We start from the raw sequence: 20,993 nt of genomic DNA, 5'->3' as shown, positions 1-20,993 counted from the left end.
TGCAGACGTGGGTGGACAAAACGCCCCCATCCCTGGAGCTATGGAAGAACATATGAAGGAGATGGCTCATTGGGTACTTACAGCGCTTAAGCATTCAGTTTCATTGAGCAGCCGCCAGTATAGAGATATATGGGGGAGAGTGCGGGCCCGTTTTATGCTACAGGACCCAGTCTCTGAGGAAGAAAAAGAAAAGGAAGTGTGAACGGACAGCAAGGGGGAGGGAGGGAGTTTTGAGGGAAGGGACAATGGACTGGGAGGGGGGGGGAAAGGGGGGGGAAATAAAAACAAAATTCATGGAAATAAGGGCATCAATATCTGTTTTTCCCTTCATAGAGGGGGCAATGGTTTCAAATGTTTATCTCTTTTTCTTCTTTCTTTCATTTTGTATTATAGTTTACCGATGCAATTGTTTTCATGTATCAATAAAGATATTTCAAAAAAAAAAAAAAATCCAACATGGCCATTTTCATCACCCTCATAAGAGCTGCATCAAGGAAAACACTGTTAAAATAAATGCAATATGATGATATGAAAAACATAAATACAGATAAATGGTCATTTATTTATTTTGGTACTAAGGGGTCCTGTTACTAAGCTGTGTTTAGGTACTAATGTGTGCCTAACGCAAGAAAAATACCTATGCAGGACGCGCTAAAACGTTCTGCAGTAGTTTCGCCATCTGTACACACTACTGTTGTATTTATTTGTGTGTCTATTTCTTTGGAAGGGGGCCTGTTAGGGGGCAGAGAATGGGCATTGATATGCTAATCAGCTAGCACACTGACATTAAATAGGAGGCAGTAAGTATTCCCACATTAAGGAGAATGAGATCTTACTTGCTAATTTTTCTTTTCTTGAGTCCCTCCAGACCAGTCCCAGATGAGTGGGTGTATGCTTTCCTACCAGCAGTGGAGCCTGAGAACTACCAAACTGCGACAATTACCCTATAAGGGTCCAGTGCAGCCCAGACTTAGCCAGCATTACTAGTGTAAAAGCAGATAAAACATACAAAACTATGTGTACACCACACTATTTGATGATTGGAATTGACTGCCTATTATGGTGGGAGAGTCTGATCTTGTGTTTGAATATCCCTGACATTTATAATTGTTGGGGAAATATAAAAGATTAATACACTTACTTTCTTTTTATTTTTTTGTTTTATGTTTGTGATAAGATGCCACCTTTTGTTTGATCTTTCAATAGCCATTCTATCAGACACAGTCAAACCACATCCGACATCAGGACTGGACCCTGACATAGGAAGACTGTTGGAAGGACCAGGGGAATTCCCCACCTTCAGGAGTATGAAATTGCTATACCAAGGTCTTCTGGAGGAGGAGTATCCTAATGATTAATACAGTGGCCTGAGAAACCAGGGGAACTGGGTTTTGATTCCCACTGCAGCTCCTTGTGACTCTGGGCAAGTCATTAACCTTCCATTGCCCCATGTACAAAATAAGTACTTGTACACGATATATATAAACCACTTTGATTGTAACCACAGAAGGGTGGTATATCAAATCCCATCCCCTTTCCCTATCCAATCTGGCATCACTAGTATCACATGTTCCGGGTGAGACTTCATTCATGCCTATCAGCGGCAAAGGGGAAAACACATATAGAAGGATGTATAAAGGCTAAAGTTGGCTTGGCTGGAACAGGATACTGAAAGGGACTTGGCTTAGCAGGGAACTGGGCAGAACTACCTCAAACATCATAGGTGGTCGGTGGCCCAACTGTTTGGGGAGGCTAAAGTGGGTGGGGTTAGGGGTGGGACCAGGGGCGGAGCTTACATCCATAATTGTCTGACACACACACAAAAAAAGTAAAAAAAATTAATCACAATACCTTTTATTAAATTTAGATATTAGATCATGCTCATATGTCAAAGAATAAAGTGGTTGCTCAAAGCATATACTAACCACAATCACTCAACTGCAAAACACTATGCACAAATTTGTGCAAAACACACTCAGAACCTTTCTGTACCATAAATATTACACTGGGCAGACCCTAATACACCAATATACCAACCATACGGAAAATGCAGACCGTCAACAATATGAAACAAGGATCATAATATCACAATTTTCATGTGGAGCCACAAAACACCTTTTTAGGGTGGATAGTGTTTACAATGAGCTCCTTTTATTAACGACCATATGTAGATCCTTCAGAGGTAGGTGTCATGATTTAGGCTCTACACCCTTTCTGATGTTTTGGTGCCACTTCAGTAAGGCCAACACACAATTTGTCCACTGCAAAACACTATACACAAACTTGTGCAAAACACACTCATAACCTTACCAAACCATCCACTAATTCCAAGGACAGGACAAGCTACAACCGTATGTGTGGAAAGGCAGCACTGTAATTACACCGGGCTCTAAAACACCAGTACACTTCCTAATGAAAAAACAAAACAAAAAGGGCTGCAAATACTACCACCTAGCAGAATACTGCACCTTGATCACACATGAAAACACATGACAACATATAGACACAAGGAACTAGAAATAAAAAAATATGAAGGCAAAATACTGAACTTGAAAGTTACCCCAGAAGTTAGACTCGGCATGCGCAATACTAGAAAAATTGAAACTTAAATGCAAATATCACGGATGCACATTTCCAAAAGCTGACATATTCCAATTAATAAAGTCTGAATAAAATACTTATTTCTACCTTTGTTGTCTGACCATTTAGTTTTTCTATTCGCTTTGTTCCCAGTGTCTTCTGTTTATAATGCAGTGTTTTATTTCCATACAAGTACAAAACCCACATCCATAAACACCCCATAACACACCCTCCCTACCTCAAACAGCCTAAAATTACTGGGCGTCATAATCGACTGTAACCTTACCCTTGAGGGCCAAGTAAACTCCGTATAAAGAAAATGTTTCTCAATGTGGAAACTCAAACGAATAAAAACCTTTCTTCCCAAGGGAAAATTTTCGAACCCTAATGTAATCAATGGTCCTAAGCCATACAGACTACTGCAATGAATCTACGCGGGATGTAAAGAACACTTGCAAAAAAAAATTTCCAGACCACCCAAAACAACAGCTGCCAGGCTGATATTTGGTAAAACCCGCGTCGAAAGCGCTAAACCCTCTAGAAAAGCTACACTGGCTCCCAATCAAAGAACTGATCATCTTCAAAATCTGCACCTCGTCCACAAAATTATCTACGGCGTAGTCCCAGATACATGATAGACTCATAGATCTACCTACCAGAACAGATTTGGATCATCAAGATCATACCTAAACCTACATTACCCAAATTGCAAAGGACTGAAATACAAAAATTATGCATCCAACTTCTCCTACCTAAGCGCACAACTAGGGAATGGACTCCCTAAAACTGAAATAATCCATGACCATCTAAACTTCAGGAAATTACTAAACCACCCGCGTCAAAAAGCCTAACCCACCGATCCAACGTAAATCCCCACACCCAGCAACACAACACACCATGATCACCTGGACAATATATAATCTTCATCCCTCCCATCCTCATGGTGCCTGATACACACCTACCTCATTCGACCACATATAACCTGTATTTGTTACAACCGACTGGCGAACGCCTGTACGGGTACTATGTAAGCCCATTGAGCCTGCAAATAGGTGGGAAAATGTGGGGTACAAATGTAACATAATAATTTTTATTTATTATTTGTTACATTTGTACCCTGCGCTTTTCCCACTCATGGCAGGCTCAATGCGGCGGGCATGGAGGGTTAAGTGACTTGCCCAGAGTCACAAGGAGCTGCCTGTGCGGAATCGAACTCAGTTCCCAGGACCAAAAGTCCACCACCCTAACCACTAGGCCACTCCTCCACTCCATTATAATAATAATAGTAATAATAATATATTTTTCTCACCATGTCCACCATCCTCCTGTGTCCTTATGCGTCCTGTCTACCTTCTGTAGCCCGTGGCCCTATCCTTTTGTTCAGTTTCAGCATCTGCCCTCAAATTGTTTCCAATCTAGCCCTTAAATTCAAGCAATTTCCCCTCTATCCATATCCAGCATGTCTCCTCACTCCCCCTCCCCTCCATCCATATGCAATCTACTTCCTCTGGTCTTCCCTCCCCTCCATCCATGTCTAGGATTTCTCCTCTCTCCTTCCACTCCATCCATGTGCATCTCCTTCCTTTGTCTTTCCTTCCCTCCATCCTTGTTCAACATTCTCCTCTTCCCTCCCCTCCACTCCATCCATGTCCAGCATTTCTCCTCCTCTTCCCTCCCCTTCATCTATGTGCATCTCCTTCCTGACTTCCCTCCCCTCCATCCATCCATGTCCAACAACTCTCCATTCTCCCCTGCCCTCTCCTCCATCCATCCCATGTCCAGCAAATTTCCTCTCTCCCCTGCCCATCCATCCATCCATGCCCAGCAATTCTCCTTTCTCCCTTGCCCTCCCCTCCATCCATCCATGTCCAGCAATTCTCCTCTTTCCCTTGCCCTCCCCTCCATCCATCCATGTCCAGCAATTCTCCTCTTCCCTGCTTCCCCCCATCCATCCATATCCAGCAAATTTGCTCTCTCACCTGCCCCCTTCATCCATCCATGGCTAGCAATTCTCCTCTCTCCTCCCTGCCCCCCTCCATCCATCCATGCCCAGCAATTCTCCTTTCTCCTTGCCCTCCCCTCCATCCATCCATGTCCAGCAATTCTCCTCTTTCCCTTGCCCTCCCCCTCCATCCATCCATGTCCAGCAATTCTCCTCTGTCCCTTGCTTCCCCCCATCCATCCATATCCAGCAAATTGCTCTCTCACCTGCCCCCTTCATCCATCCATGGCTAGCAATTCTCTCTCCCCTGCCCTCTCGCCTCCATCCATGTCCGGCAACTCTCCATTCTCCCTGCCCTCTCCTCTATCATGTCCGGCAACTCTCCATTCTCCCCTGCCCTTCCCTCCATCCATGTCCGGCAACTCTCCATTCTCCCCTGCCCTCTCCTCCATCCATCTCCAGCAAATTTGCTCTCTCCCTGACCCCTCCATCCATGTCCAGAAATTCTCTCTCCCCTGCTCTCCACCTCCATCCATCCATGTCCAGCAATTCTCCTCTGTCCGCTGGCCCTCCCCTCCTCTCCTGTCCAGTGATCTGTTCTCTCCCCCTGCCCTCCCCTCCTTTCCTCTCCATGTCCTGCAATCTCTTCTTTCCCCCTGCCCTCCCCTCCCATCCATGTCCAGCGATTCTCCCCTGTCCTCCCTCAGCTCCCCGACAGAATCCTCTCCGTTCCTTCCTGCCCCCCCCCCCCCCCCCCGTGCGTTTAACCCTTTTATTTTCAGGCAGCAACGGCAGTGAAGAAGAAAGCACTGCGGGCTCACCTCCAGCTTCTCCCTTCCCTCACACAGTGTACCGCCCCTCGTGGAAACAGGAAATATTCATTGAGAAGACGGGACACTGTATGAGGGAAGGGAGAAGCTGGAGGTGAGCCCGCTCTGTTGTCTTCTTCAATGACGTCACTGCAACTGAAAGTAAATGGGTTAAACACACACGCACGAGGGGGGGTGGAGGAACAGAGAGGAGGGCTGTCGGTCGGGGGGAGCTGAGGGCAGGAGCTGCCTGGCTGTAGCACTGCGGCAGCCCTGCATTTGGGGGGGTAGCAGCCAGAGGAATGTCACGGTGGGGGTGGCTTAGCCTCCCCAAGGCCTCTTATATGGGGCGCCTATGTCAACATAGAGCAGAGGCAGAACCTGGCTCAAACACGTACAGGAACAGAACTTGGCAGAAACAGAGCTCAAGAGCAGGAAGCAAACATGGCAGGCAAAGGATTAAGCAGACTAAGGGAAGACAAACAAAGAAGCCATGTCTTACCAGCACCTCCACAGCTGGATAGCAGTGAAGTATCGGTATGATGCTGGCTTCTACAGACTCAGAATAACAGACAAGACCACATACACAAGAACAGAGCTTGCTAAACACGAGCGTGGCTTAAACACAGAGCTTAACTATAGCAATAGTCAAAAACAGGGATAGACTAAAGCAGGATCCAAGGGGTCGAATCAACAGATACAGATACCAAGGGCAGGGTGTGGATCTACAGCCAGGCTTTCAGGAAACGATTAAAAAGCAAACTCAAGAACAAAGGAAAGCATTGAAACACAGCACAGACCTCAGGAGTAAAAACGCTCAGGAGCAAAACCCAAGCATGGATATGATCTAAACAGGTACACAAGATTAAGAGACCTCTTGCAAAGGCAAACATGATAGTTCCCAGGTGCTTATAAGGACGTGTTGATGATGTCACAAGTTGGAAATGAAGCAGGGAGAGACCAAAGCGAGACTTGGCTAAAAGGAAGAACAACAATAGGAAATAAGGCAGACTGGAGAGGTCACAGAGAAACAGTAGGTTTGAACATAAGGACAACGGCCACAACCATGACATCTACATATAGTAAAAGACAGCAGATAAACGGTCCATCCAGTCTGCCCATAAGATAAATTCATTTACGTGGTCTGTGATACTTTATATGTTTACCCGAGTTTGATTTGTCCTTGCCATTCTCGGGGCACAGACATAGAAGTCTGCCCAGCACTATTCTTATACTAAAAGTTTTGAAGCTAACATTGAAGCCCCTTAAAATTTACACTCCAGCCCATCCATGTCTGTTCAGTTATGATCAGGGCATAGCACTGGTTTTGTTTCCCAAATACCGGTGTTGCCACTCAATCTCTGCTAAGATTCCGTAGATCCATTCCTCTAAATGGGATTCCTTTGTGTTATCCCATGCATGTTTGAATTCCATTACCATTTTCATCTCCACCACATCCCACGGGAGGGCATTCCACTTATCTCCCACCCTTTCCATGAAAAAAATACTTCCTGATATTACTCCTGAGTTGTGCCCCCATTCATGTCCTCTAGTTCTGCCACCTTCCCATCTCTGAAAAGGTTGTTTTGCGGATTGTACCTTTCAAATATTTGAACGTCTGTATCATGGTCCACTCCTGTGTTCTCCTTTCCTCCAAGGTATACATGTTCAGGTCGGCAAGTCATCTCCTCGTATGGTTTGCAATGCAAATCCCATACCATTTTTGTAGCTTTTCTTTGCACTGCTTCCAGTCCTTTTTACATCTTTAGCAAGATATTGCCATCCAAAACTGAACACAATACTCCAAGTGGGGCCTCACAACAATTTGTAGAGGGGCATCAAACACCTCCTTCTGCTTGTTATAACCCCTCTTTATGCAACCTAGCATTTTCTGGCCATGGCCTCACCTTGTTTCATTGTTTCTTTACTTTCATATCCTCTTGACACCAACACCCAAGGTCTCTCTCCTGATCAAACTTACTAATCTCTCCCCTCCTATTCGGTATCTCTCTTGTTGGGTTTCTGCACCCCAGTGCATCACTCTACACTTCTTGGCCTTAAATTTAACTAATTAAATCACTGGGTAGTCTGCAAAATCAGTTTCTTTGTATGTCCACCTGGGCGGCAGTGAACCATCAAACGGTTTGGTTTGATATGACGGCTGAAGAGGAGGGTGGCCACTCAAAACTCAAAGTCCTGGATTTCAAGCATGCTGACTTTAGTAAAATGGGGGAATACCTGAGGAAGGAGTCTGATGGGCTTGGAGGACGTTCGAGAAGTGGAAGGACAGTGGTCCAGGCTGAAAGAAGCTATAAATAGGGCCACAAACCTTTATGTAGGAAAGTAAATAAAAGCAAGAGAAAAAGGAAACCGCTATGGTTCTCCAAGCAAGTGGATGAGAAAATAAAGGCTAAAGAGTTCGCATTCCAGAAATACAAAAAAACTCAAGACGAGGAACACGGGGAGGAATACCGGAGGAAACTGAAAGAAGCCAGAGAGAGGTACATCTGGCGAAAGCGCAAGACAAATGGCTAGAAAGGTAGGAGGGGGTGACAAAAATTTCTTCAGTATATTAGTGAAAGGAGAATGACTAAAAAAGGGAATTGTGAGACTAAAAGATACTGCAAACCGCTATGTACATAATTGATGAAGAAAAGGCAAATTTGCTAAATAGATACTTTTGTTCTGTTTTTACTGAAGAAAATCCGGGAGAAGGACCACGATGGACTGGCAAAAGTTCATTTGAGAATGGAGTGGATATAGCACCATTCACGGAAGAGAGTGTGTATCAACAACTAGAAAAAACTAAAGGTGCAGGGGGGGAGGGAAGGGAGGGAGGTTGGAACATGTAAGAAGGTGAACTAGATGTTGTTATGAGCATTTTGTACTTTATTTGTTGAAAACTTAATAAAAATACTTTAAAAAAAAAAAGAAAACTAAAGGTGGACAAAGCCATGGACCGGATGGGATCCACCCCAGAATATTGAGGGAGCTCAGAGAGGTTCTGGCGGGTCCTCTTAAAGATTTGTTTAATAAATCCTTAGAAATGGGAGAGGTTCCGAGGGATTGGAGAACGGCGGAGGTGGTCCCTCTTCACAAAAGTGGTGATAGGGAAGAAGCTGGAAACTACAGGCCAGTAAGCCTCACTTCGATTATTGGAAAAGTAATGGAAGCGATGCTGGAAGGAAAGGATAGTGAATTTCCTGTAGAAATGAGTTGCAAGATCCCCGAGACAACATGGTTTTACCAAAGGGAAATCGTACCAAATGAATCTCATTGAATTCTTTGATTGGGTGAACGGAGAATTGACCCGTTACGTGCTATAGCGTAATCTACTTAGATTTCAGCAAGACTTTTGACACGGTTCCCCACAGGAGGCTCTTAAATAAACCTGGATGGGCTGAAGATAGGACCCAAAGTGGTGAACTGGATTAGGAACTGGTTGGCGGACAGGCGCCAGAGGGTGGCAGTGAATGGAGTTTGCTCGGAGGAGGGAAAGGTGAGTAGTGGAGTGCCTCAGGGATCGGTGCTGGGGCCGATTCTGTTCAATATATTTGTGAGTGACATTGCCGAAGGGTTAGAAGGTAAAGTTTGCCTATTTGCGGATGATACTAAGATTTGTAACACAGTGGACACCCCAGAGAGAAGTAGAAAACATGAAAAAGGATCTGAAAATCTAGAAGAATGGTCTAAGGTTTGGCAATTAAAATTCAGTGCGAAGAATGCAAAGTGATGCACTTAGGGAGTAGAAATCCAAGAGAGGCGTATGTGTATGCAGTGAGAGTCTGCTAGGTACGGATGGGGAGAGGGATCTTGGGGTGACAGTATCTGAGGATCTGAAGGCGATGAAACAGTGTGACAAGGCGGTGGCCGTAGCTAGAAGGTTACTAGGCTGTATAGAGAGAGGTGTGACCAGCAGAAGAAAAGAGGTGTTGATGCCCCTGTAACAAGTCGTTGGTGAGGCCCCACCTGGAGTATTGTGTTCAATTTTGGAGGCCATATTTTGCTAAGGATGTAAAAGAAATTGAAGCGGTGCAAAGAAAAGCTACGAGGATGGTATGGGATTTGCGTTACAAGACGTATGAGGAGAGACTTGCGGACCTGAACATGTATACCCTGGAGGAAAGAAGAAACAGGGGTGATATGATACAGACGTTCAATATTTGAAAGGTATTAATCCGCAAACAAACCTTTTCTGGAGATGGGAAGGCGGTAGAACGAGAGGCATGAAATGAGATTGAAGGGGGGCAGACTCAGAAGAATGTCAGGAAGTATTTTTTCACGGAGAGGGTGGTGGATGCTTGGAATGCCCTCCCGTGGGAGGTGGTGGAGATGAAAACGGTAACGGAATTCAAACATGCGTGGGATAAACATGAAGGAATCCTCAGGAGCTTAGCCTAGAATGGGTGGCAGAGCTGGTGGTTGGGAGGCGGGGCTAGTGCTGGGCAGACTTATACGGTCTGTGCTGGGGCTGGTGGTTGGGCGGTGGGGGATAGTGCTTGACAGACTTATTCGATCTGTGCCAGAGCCGGTGGTGGGAGCAGGGATAGTGCTGGGCAGACTTATAACAGTCTGTGCCAGAGCTGGTGGTTGGGAGGTGGGGTTGGTGGGTTGAGAGGCGGGGATAGGGCTGGCCAGACTTAACGGTCTGTGCACTGAAGAGGACAGTACAAATAAAAAAGTAGCACATATGAATTTATCTTGGGCAGACTGGATGGACCGTGCAGGGTCTTTTTCTGCCGTCATCTACTATGTTTACTATGTCAATAGATACAAATTATCAGAAACCAAGGCAATGTTTGTCCATATAAATCAAAACGAAAAATAAAAAATGATTTAAATAATAATGTGTGTTCAGTTTTTTGGTGTATATACAAAGACTCAAGGAATTGAGATGTAAATCACACCTATTTAGCATCATTGCACGCCCTGCCTCCTGATGATAACATTGTTCAAATAATTTTCTTAAGAAAATAAAGGAGTAAAAAGTAACCGCTACTTAGCTTGAGCGGTGTGGAGTGATGTGCATATATAAGTTGTAGTGGATTCCTGGTCAGTGTAATACTTTTTCAGTGCAAAATCAGTGAATATCTCAGTTCAAATATCAAACGAAAATCAATGTCCAAAGTTCCCTACATGGGCCATGTTTCGCCTGCATAGCGGTGTCTTCAGGGGAACTAAACTAAAAAATCAAATGAAAAGAAACACAGAAAAATAAAACTCCAGCATGATGTCTATTATATATAAATCATTCATCTGCTTCAAAAATCAAACTACGTGTCTTAATTTAAAGTCCAATAGCTTTCATTACTCACAGTACAGCAGCCCAAGGAGGAACACACTCCAATCCCGTCTGAATCCTGCAAAAGAACGCCCGCACATGCGCATTACTTAATCAGATGAACAGCTGATTAGCTAGCGCGGGAAATGCCAGCTATATCAATACCTGCCATTCAGTTTCTCAATTTAGGCCACTAGGGGCCACTGTTTGCCAGCGATAAATGAATTCTTGTGCTTTCCTAAGTAGAATACGTGGGGCATCACCCCCAAGGAGTAAATTAATCTGAAGAAGCACCACAAATTTTAAATGTGTGATCATGTGTTGCATTTGTGACCAATGCTCTACAAGTGGTGCTTCATGTTTACTGATTCTCAAGTTGCTTAGATGCTCCGCGATTCCTTGTTTAATACGTCTGTGTGTCTTATGTACCATTTGGTATAGGACACACAATACCATAAACAACCCGAGAAGATTTGCAATCCGTACAGCTCTTAAGATAGAAAGGTTTGCCTGTTTTAGGGTTAGTAACCTTGGAGGTGTGCCAAACATACTGGCAGTATACACATTTGCCACAACTCTTATGACTGTACATTCCAGACTGAGAGGATGGTTTTGATTGACGACAAAATCTCCCCCAGATTCCGGTTACGTGTATAAGCAAAAGTAGGTGTCTGATCAAAACCAAGGTCAGCTAACATAAACCAATGTTTGGTGATGATTTTCTTGATAGTGGCGGCTTGACGAGAATGAGGCAGTACACAAACTCCTAACATCTCAATTCCTTGAGTCTTTGTATATACACCAAAAACACTGAGCACACATTGTTATTATTTAAATAATTTTTTAATTTTTAATATTTTGTTTTGATTTAAATTTTAACTGCCAGACCCTCGCCCGTTCTAACTTTTGGAGATCCCTTCTCATTGTTTCTACTCCCTCCAGAGTATCCACTCTATTGGCTATTTTGTGTCATCAGGAAAAAGGCAAATGTTTCTTTCCAACCCTTCAGCAATATCTCTCACAAATATATTTAACAGAATAGGCCCTAGCACCGACCCCTGAAGAACTCCACTGCTCACCTTCCTCTCCTCTGAGCGGATTCCATTTACCACCACCCTCTGTCACCTGTCAGTCAACCAGTTTCCTATCCAGTTCATCACTTTTGATCCCAAGTTCAGCCCTTTCAGCTTATTCCCAAGTCTTCTGTGGGGGACCATATCAAAGGCTTTGCTGAAATCCAAGTAGATTATATCTAGCGCACGTCCTTCATCCAGTTCTTTGATGACCCAGTCAAAGAAGTCAATAAGATTTGTTTGGCAGGATTTTCCTTTGGTAGAGCTATGTTGCCTTAGGTCCTGTAACCCGTCGGCTTCTAGAAAGTTAACTATCCTTTCTTTAAGCAGCGACTCCATTTTTTTTCCTACCACCGATGTGAGACTTACAGGTCTGTAGTTTCCCACTTCTTCCCTGTCTCCACTTTTGAGAAGAGGGACCATATCTGTCGTCTCCAATCTCGCGGAACCTCTCCCATCTCTAAAGATCTATTAAATAATTCCTTACGAGGTCCCGTCAGGACCTCTCTATGCTCCGTTAGTATCCTGGGATGTATCCCATCCGGCCCCATAGCTTTGTCCACTTTCTGGTTCTCCAGCTGTTTATAAACTCTTTCTAAAGGAAAAAAACAAAAAGGAGGTGAAATCCCTCACGGAACGTGAGATATGAAACAAAAAAGTGAGGAGAATAGGTGAGGATACCAAGAAAAATGTTTATTCACATAAAAAATGACCCGACACGGCCGTGTTTCGGCCAAAAGGCCTGCCTCAGGGGTCCTTATAACCTCAGGTAATTTGATGTGAACCGTGCACTCTGAAAAATGGTGTAGTTGAGCCCTCTTGGGTCTCCTCTCTTCTGGGCAAATTTTTAGATATTAAACAGAAACTAGTCTGTTGTACTCCTCTCGTAGATACGGTTTGCAATTACAAAAATGCGGCACTCCACTGTTCACCCTCCTCTGTTGAGAAAAATGATCATTTAACCCTACCCTCTGTTTTCTGTCCAATAGCCAATTCCTAATCCACATCCCATGACTCTTTCTCAGTCTCTCATGAGGAACGTTTATCACAAACTTTCTGTAAATCTAGATACACTACATCACTAGCTCACCTTTATCCACGCCGTCAAAGAAATGAAGCAGATTGGTGAGGCAAGACTTCACTTGGCTGACCCCATGCTGACTTGTTCCCTTTAAACCATGTTTTAATAGTTTCCACTATTTTGCCCGGCATTGACGTCGGACTTACCGGTCTATAATTTCTTGGATCACCCCTAGAACTCTTTAAAATTTGTCATCACATTGCTACCCTACAATCTTCAGGTACCATGAACAATTTTAATGACAGGTTACATATTACTAACAGTAGATCAGCAATTTCATGCTTGAGTTCTTTGAGTACCCTTGGGCGTATGCTATCCTGTCCAGGTGATTTACTACACTTTAATTTGTCGGTTTGGCTCAGTACATCTTTTTTTTTTTTTTTTAATTACATTTGTACCCCGCGCTTTCCCACTCATGGCAGGCTCAATGCGGCTTACATGGGGCAATGGAGGGTTAAGTGACTTGCCCAGAGTCTTTCAGGTTCACCGAGATTTCTTTCAGTTCCTCTGCATCATCACCCTTGAAAACCATTTCCGTACAGGCAGATGTCTTACATCTTCTTCCATAAAGACAGAAGCAAAGAATTCATTCAGCTTCTCCACAATGGTCTTGTCCTCCTTGAGCACCCCTTTTGCTTCTTCGTGATCTAACGGTCCCATGGATTCCCTCACAGCCTGTCTGCCTCTGATGTACCTGAAAAATTTGTTACTGTGAGTTTTAGCCTCTGCGGCAAGTTTCTCTTCATATTCTCTTTTAGCCTTCTTTATTAATGCTCTGCATCTGACTTGCCAGTGCTTATGTTGCTTCTTATTTTCTTCATTTGGGTCCTTTTTCCATTCTTTGAAGGACAATCTTTTGGCTGTAATGGACTCTCTTACTTCACCTTTTAACCACGCTGGCTGACGTTTTCTCTTCTTTCTACCTTTGCAAATAAGTGGAATGCATCTGGACTGGGCTTTCAAGATGGTATTTTTGAATAACATCCATGCCTGATTTAGTCCTAACCTTTGCCTTCAAACCTTTTATGTTCTTTTTAACCATTTTCCTCATTTTATTATAGTCGCCCTTTCGAAAATTAAATGCAGCTAGAGTAGATTTCCTTTGCAGGTTTATCCTAGATAATAGCTCAAACTTGATCATGTTATGATCACTGTTTCCCAGGGCACCCAACACCACCTCTCGCACTATGCTTGCATGAGGTCTGCCACCTTCAGACAGGCAAGTCACCAGGCGATTCTCATGTCCACCAACCTCCCTGCTATCTATATGCTGTCCTATCCCATCCCTCCTAGGGATATATCCTAGGTGCTAGGGGATAGTACATCCCCTGGTGGGCAGGTCCGGGCTACAGAAGTACTTTCTACTTTACCAGGGTGATGCTGTTCTTCTAGGAGTCCTCCCTCTTCCAAGGCAGCGCAGGGGCTGCCAGACTGGAGGTGGGACTTCTCTATATCATCCGTGTAAGTCTTGAGTGCTAGTTTACAGTTTGAAAACCCTGCAAAATAGTGTTTTCTAGTTGTTAGGGAGAGCACATAGATTTGATCATGTAACTCATACATTACACTGGTTACGGGTACATTATAGGGAATTACTGGTCTTAGACCATAGGGCTTTTATGAAAAGCTTTTCTCCTCTCTTGCTTGTGTTACTTTATGTACCTGGGAGGGTGTTGAGGTCTGGATCTGAGTTTAAACTTATGTTTCCTACATTGGCTAGGGTTCATTGGGCATTCACAATGGCAGGGGTCTTTTTCTATCTAGCCCCTACCTTGTGGAGTGCAGGCAGAAGAGTTATTGAGGTGCTTTAAAAGATCATTAAAAACACAATGTTTTGTTGCTGCTTTTGGAACCTCCTCTTTGGGTCTTTGTGGATGCTGTGTCCTCAAGTATGTGTGTTTTGATAGTGTGCTTTTTCCTATCTATTTTTGGAATTCCTTTCTATATTTTATTAATTTGTATTGTGTATTGCTGTGTTCTTGTATAAAGCCAGGTGGTATAGCAAGTTAAGTAAACTTTAAAAGGTATGCAACTCTCTATCATTTCGCTGGTTGTGATTTTCACTTTGGTTTTAGCCAGTGTGTTTTTTCTAGCAAAACAGGTGCCACCCTTCAGGAGTGGGTTATCACTGAGGGACCCACCCCATAATAGTCAGGCCCCCTGTAACTAGTCATTGAATCTATGACAAGACAGAATTCGTGTGTAGAGCCTGAGCTCTATCAGTAAAACTTGGGTTCCATGGGTCACTTTTAGCAGACAATGGAAAAGGTGCCGGTACTCAGAACCTCCGCAAAAAAGCCCTGGTTTTAGCTCACATCTGTTTAGTAGTAGTTAAAGGCAAGTTACCTTCAAGCACTGGGGCTATTTCCCTGTCCTCCGAATGCTTGCATTATAAATTAGTACCCGAGTCAATGTAGTGATAAGTTAACTGAGGAAGAACTGTCCTGACCCTGAAGAGGCAAAACGTCTCAGATAGCTAAAATAATCATCCTGTTAATGTAACCATAGCTCCATTCTTCTTCTTTTATAGCTAAATAAACCATGTCAAAATAACATTGGAAAATTAGAGGCATTTTCAACATGAAAGTTATTGAAAGAGATGAAGAAAACTGTCATGGTATTTGCACAGTACTGTTAATGTTTTGCATTGGTGGATTGACTACATTTTATTTTTTTAATTTTATAGTTGAAGAAACTGAGGGCAGAAGTAGATGAAGCTCGATTGAATGAAGGACAGTTGAAACACAAGCTGGACTCTGAGATGCAGTTGCTGACTAAAAAATCTAGAGAGTTCTGCATGTTACCAGATTGTGACCAGGAAACCCTTTCTTCAGAAATGTTGAGCCTTCAGTTTGAGAAAACAGAACTTGAAAATGAACAGGTATATGGCTAGTCTCTTGTTCCTTTTCTAATGCAAACATATTTGTTTTCCTGATGTTGCTTTTTCATTTCTGGCGCGTGAATCACGTGCACAACTTTCCGCCCGCCGTGCGAGTATGCTACCTCAGTTCTTTTTCTCCACAGTAAAGTGCAGCAGTGATTTCGCTGCACTCCATTCAGGGCCCAGGAAGTGAACTTCTCTATGCGACTTAGTTTCGCTTTATTTCACTTTATTTTGTTATTCTTCTTGTTTCAATATTAAAATATATATATATATAATTCCTGTAGTTTTCTTGTTTCTTTTTGCCACCTTTAAAGTTTCTTTTCGATGAGGTTGGCACTTGGGCTGACTCCCTTTTTGTGCCTTCTCTTTTTGGCACAATCGCTTCATTTGATTTTGCCGAGGCCGTTTTCCCTTCCATGTCATCGAAAACACCCAGCGGCTTCAAACGTACTCGGAGCAACCAGACAATCTCGGGTACAGATACCCACACCTGGTGTATCCAGTGCCTTGGGCCTGACCATAGCCCAGCCACTTGTAGTTTGTGTCTTCGTATGAAGAAACGGACCCAGGCGTCTCAAGAAACCCAATGAGAAAAGCTTTTTGGGGCTTTGTCCAGTCCTTCGACGTCGACATTGCTAAAGAGGTCGGTGGCATCGACATCGGCAGGAGCATTGATGTCAGGAGCAACTGTAATGGCTGCTCAGAGACCAGTTCGCGCTGGGAGCAGTGAGGTGTCGAGTGGGTCTCCACCTGTCTCGAGGCCTCCTGTTATGCAGGCCCCCCCGGGACCGACCGTCGGACCTGGCCCCGAGGAGGCGTGAGGATTCCATGTCTTCCTCATCGGTACTGAGGTGTCTCGATGACGGGCGTCGAGTGAAGGCGAAGAAGCACCGTCATCGTTCTCCTTCGACACACAATACCGGGAGCTCCGGGCCGTTGAGAAAGTCGGCACTTGAGAAGCGTTTGCGCCGAGATGATCGCTCCCCCTCAATATAGGAGGTGCCGATTCGTTGATCTCCTAGCACCCTGGTACTTGCTCCCAAGCCTCCACGGATTCTGACACTGCCTGTTCCACCGACCCCGCAGCCTTCTCCGATGGTGGGCTCTTGACGAGCGCATCCGGGCCTTGTTTCCAGTACTTCTGGAGGGACTGCTACCTCTGTCAGCTTCGGTGTCGGGGGATGCTTGCGCCTTCTGTACCATCTGCTGCAGCGGTCTCAGGCCCCTCTCCTGTGGTGAGATCTCCAACTGCGGTGCCGCTTTCGGCATCGGCTGCCACCCAGGTCGACTCCCCTTCGATGTCGGTGGAGGGAACTTCACTGCAGTCGGACAGGGCATCGACCTCTCGACATCACCATAGAGGACATTGTTCCTCGGCGTCGAGACAGGTCCAGTGTCGAAGCACCTTAACTCAAGTTTTAGCCAACACTGAGCAGAAGCGTTCGTGGGAGTCAGATGAGGATCCCAGGTACTTCTCTTCTGATGAGTCCTTTGGGATTCCCTCTGATCCTTCCCCTGCGCTAGAAAGGAGACTGACTCCACTGGAGAGTCTGTCCTTTTCCCTCTTTTGTCCTGGAAATGGCTACGACTATTCCCTTTCCTGTGGAGGTTGAGGATGAGCCTAGGACTGAGATGCTCAAGGTCTTGGATTATTCTTCTCCACCTAAAGAGGCTGTGACAGTTCCTCTGCATAAGGTATTAAAGAAAGTCCTTATGCGTAACTGGTCATCCCCTCTGTCCTGGCCCCGTAGTCCAAAAAAAAAGCTGAATCCCAGTATCGGATCCACGGTGAACCTGGGTTGATGAGGTCTCAGTTACCCCACAATTCCATGGTGGTGACTCCGCCCTCAAGAGAGCCAGGAGTAGTAGAGACTATGCTTCGGCGCCCCCAGGCAGAGAAGCTAGGACTCTTGATTCTTTTGGGAGGAAGACGTATCAGGCTGCTATGCTCACTGCCAAGATCCAATCATACCAGCTCTTCACACGCGTACACTTGCGGGACTCGATATGCCAGCTGCTAGCTTGGTTGATGCACTCCCTACGGAGCTGGTCAGGCAGCAGAAGGCGTGTCGCAAGTTTCTGGCCAGGGGTACTTTTGACACTTTTGATGTGACATACAGGATCGCTGCTCAAGGTATACTGATGCACAGACTCTCATGGCTGCATGTCTCTGACCTGGATCATTCTGTCCAGCAGCGGATGGCGGATGTTCCTTGCTGGGGGGACAGTCTTCTTGGAGAAAAAGTAGAGGATCTTGTTGATCAAATCAAGAGGCATAATAATGCTGTGGGTTCTCTCTCCCACCGGGCGACTTCTGCTACTGCCTCCTCATCTAGGAGGTTTTTTGGTGGGAGGAGGAGTGCCCCCTATACCTATTCTAGGCGTAGGTATACTCCTTCTTGGCAGCCTGTACAGGCTCAACCCAATGCGTTCGTTTCCGTCAACAGCGTGCAACTAAGGCCCATTCTGCTCCCAACAAAAGCAAGGGACGGGCTTTTGACTGGCTCCAGTTCAGCATAGCCTCAGTAAAAGTGTCCATACCGGACGACTTGCCGGTAGGGGGGAGGTTGTTGTTTTTTTTCACCAAAGGTGCCCTCTCATAACCTCCGACTGGTGGGTTCTTCAAATAGTCCGGTTAGGATACACTCTCAGTCTGGAATCCAATCCTCCAAGTTGCCCACCGGGAGCTCAATCTTACAGTTCCCAGCACAAGTAGGTACTTTCAGAGGAACTCTCCGCCCTTCTAAAGGTCAGTGTGGTCGAACCCATTCCACCAGGGGAAGAAGGGGTGGGATTCTATTCCAGGTACTTCTTTGTGCAAAAGAAACGGGGGGGGGGGGGGGGGGGGTGGGGGGGATGCGTCCTATCCTAGATCTAAGGGGCCTGAACAAATTTCTAGTTCGAGGGAAGTTCAGTCTGTTCATATGATAACATTACAAGTCTTTGCTTACTGCACATGTCCTCCCTGATAGCTGATGGAAGGGGGCAGATATACATATCTGAGGCAACAAGCAAATGCCTTGTTTATGCTTTTCCTCTGAAGTCTTTGTCTTCAATGGGTTCTCCAGACTTTCTGTCTCTTGGGTCTTTTGTTTTCGGAGATGTCCTGATGAGCCTTCAGGTATCCACCTAGTCATGCTTTGTTTCAGATGGGAGGAGAAGAAAGCTACCTTTTGTCTCTGTTAAGTGTTTGTAATTGCCTAGCCCTGCTATCAGAGCCAGTTTCTGTTGCAGTATCAAATATATTTTTAAAGCTGTATTTTTGTATCTGATTCAGCATAATCAACACTATGCTACCCATTTCAATAATTCTGCTGCATATTTAATTCTGATAATTGAACTGACATCATGTTACAGCAGATGTTGAGTCTCCTGGGGCATATGGCCTCCACAGTTCATGTGACTCCCATGACACGCCTACACATGAGATCAGCTTAATGGACCCTAGCCTCCCAGTGGTACCAAGCTGCGGGGAGTCTAGAGGATGTAATCCAACTGTCCACCGAATTTCGGAATTCGCTGCAGTGGTGGACGATTCGATCCAATTTGACCTTGGGACGTCCATTCCAAATTCCTCAGCCACAGAAAGTGCTGACGATGGATGCATCCCTCCTGGGGTGGGGAGCTCATGTAGATAGGCTGGCCGACAGGTTGAGCAGGATAATGCAACCTCACGAGTGGTCACTGAACATGGATGTTGTCCGCAAGATCTTCCGAGCGTGGGGCTCCCCCTCAGTGGATCTTTTTGCCACTCAGATCAATCACAAGGTCCCTCAGTTCTGTTCCAGGCTTCAGGCTCACTACAGACTAGCGTCTGATGCCTTTCTCCTATATTGGGGAACAGGTCTTCTGTATGTGTATCCTCCCATACCTCTTATAGGGAAGACTTTACTGAAAGTCAGGCAAGACCGCTGAACCATGATTCTGATTGCTCCCTTCTGGCCGCGCCAGATTTGATTTCCTCGTCTTCTGGAGTTGTCCTCCGAAGAACCGTGGAGATTGGACTGTTTTCCAACCCTCATCACTCAGAACGAGGGGCCGCTTCTGCATCCCAACCTCCAGTCTCTGGCTCTCACGGCCTGGATGTTGAGAGCTTAGAATTTGCCTCCTTGGGTCTTTCAGAGGGTGTCTCCCGAGTCTTGCTTGCTTCCAGGAAAGATTCCATAAAGAGGTGTTACTCTTTCAAATGGAGGAGGTTTGCCGTCTGGTGTGACAGCAAGGCCCTAGATCCTCTTTCTTGTCCTACACAGACCCTGCTTGAATACCTTCTACACTTATCAGAGTCTGGTCTCAAAATGAACTCCATAAGAGTTCACCTTGGTGCAATTAGTGCCTATCAACGCCATGTAGAGGGTAAGCCTATCTCTGGACAGCCTTTAGTTGTTCGCTTCATGAGAGGTTTGCTTTTGTCAAAGCCCCCTGTCAAACCTCCACCAGTGTCATGGGATCTCAACGTCGTTCTCACCCAGCTGATGAAAGCTCCTTTTGAGCCACTGAATTCCTGCCATCTGAAGTATTTGACCTGGAAGGTCATTTTCTTGGTGGCTGTTACTTCAATTCGTAGGGTCAGTGAGCTTCAGGCCCTGGTGGTCCATGCACCTTATTTCAAGTTTCATCACAACAGAGTAGTCCTCCGCACGCACCCTAAGTTCCTGCCAAGGGTGGTGTTGGAGTTCCATTTGAACCAGTCAGTTGTATTGCCAACATTCTTTCCCCGTCCTCATACCCGCCCTGGCGAAAGCAGTTTGCATACCTTGGACTGCAAGAGAGCATTGGCCTTTTACGTGGAGCAGATAAAGCCCTTCAGACAGTCCGCCCAGTTGTTTGTTTCTTTCAATTCCAACAGGAGGGAAGTTGCCATTGGAAAGCGCACAATCTCAAATTGGCTAGCAGATTGCATTTCCTTCACTTATGCCCAAGCTGGCCTGTCTTTAGAGGGCCATGTCATGGCTTATAATGTTAGAGCCATGGCTGCATCAATGGCTTAACTAAAGTCAGCCTCCATTGAGGAGATTTTCAAGGCTGCAATGTGGTCGTCAGTCCACACATTCACATCTCACTACTGCTTCAGCAAGATACCTGACGCGACAGTCAGTTTGGGCAGTCAGTGCTGCAGAATCTGTTTGTGGTTTAGAATCCAACTCCACCCCCCCTAGAACCATTTTTGTTCTGTTCCAGGCTGCACTCTCAGTTAGTTGTTTATGGTTTCAGGTCAGTCTATGTTATGTCCTCATTGTTGCGAGGCCCAGTTGTTCAGTGTTCATTGTTTTGAGTGAGCCACGTTGCTAGGGATACCCCACATGTGAGAACAAGTAGCCTGCTTGTCCTAGGAGAAAGTGAAGATAC

The 20,993-nt window shown here is 45.3% G+C and overlaps 1 protein-coding gene across 6 annotated transcripts in view; it reads left to right on the top strand.

Annotated features, from left to right (window-relative positions):
- The window catches only part of SPDL1 (spindle apparatus coiled-coil protein 1), a 347,822-nt gene that overhangs the window by 66,126 nt on the left and 260,703 nt on the right, over positions 1 to 20,993 (top strand). For all 6 annotated transcript variants that reach the window (XM_030222480.1, XM_030222482.1, XM_030222476.1 and 3 more), the window contains one exon: positions 15,450 to 15,644. In XM_030222480.1, the coding sequence (XP_030078340.1) occupies positions 15,450 to 15,644 (195 nt within the window). The remainder of the gene's footprint in view (positions 1 to 15,449; positions 15,645 to 20,993) is intronic.

Source organism: Microcaecilia unicolor, chromosome 13 (assembly GCF_901765095.1).
Source record: "Microcaecilia unicolor chromosome 13, aMicUni1.1, whole genome shotgun sequence".
Classification (NCBI taxonomy): Eukaryota; Metazoa; Chordata; class Amphibia; order Gymnophiona; family Siphonopidae; genus Microcaecilia; species Microcaecilia unicolor.
This window is presented reverse-complemented; position numbering and strand designations above follow the sequence as displayed.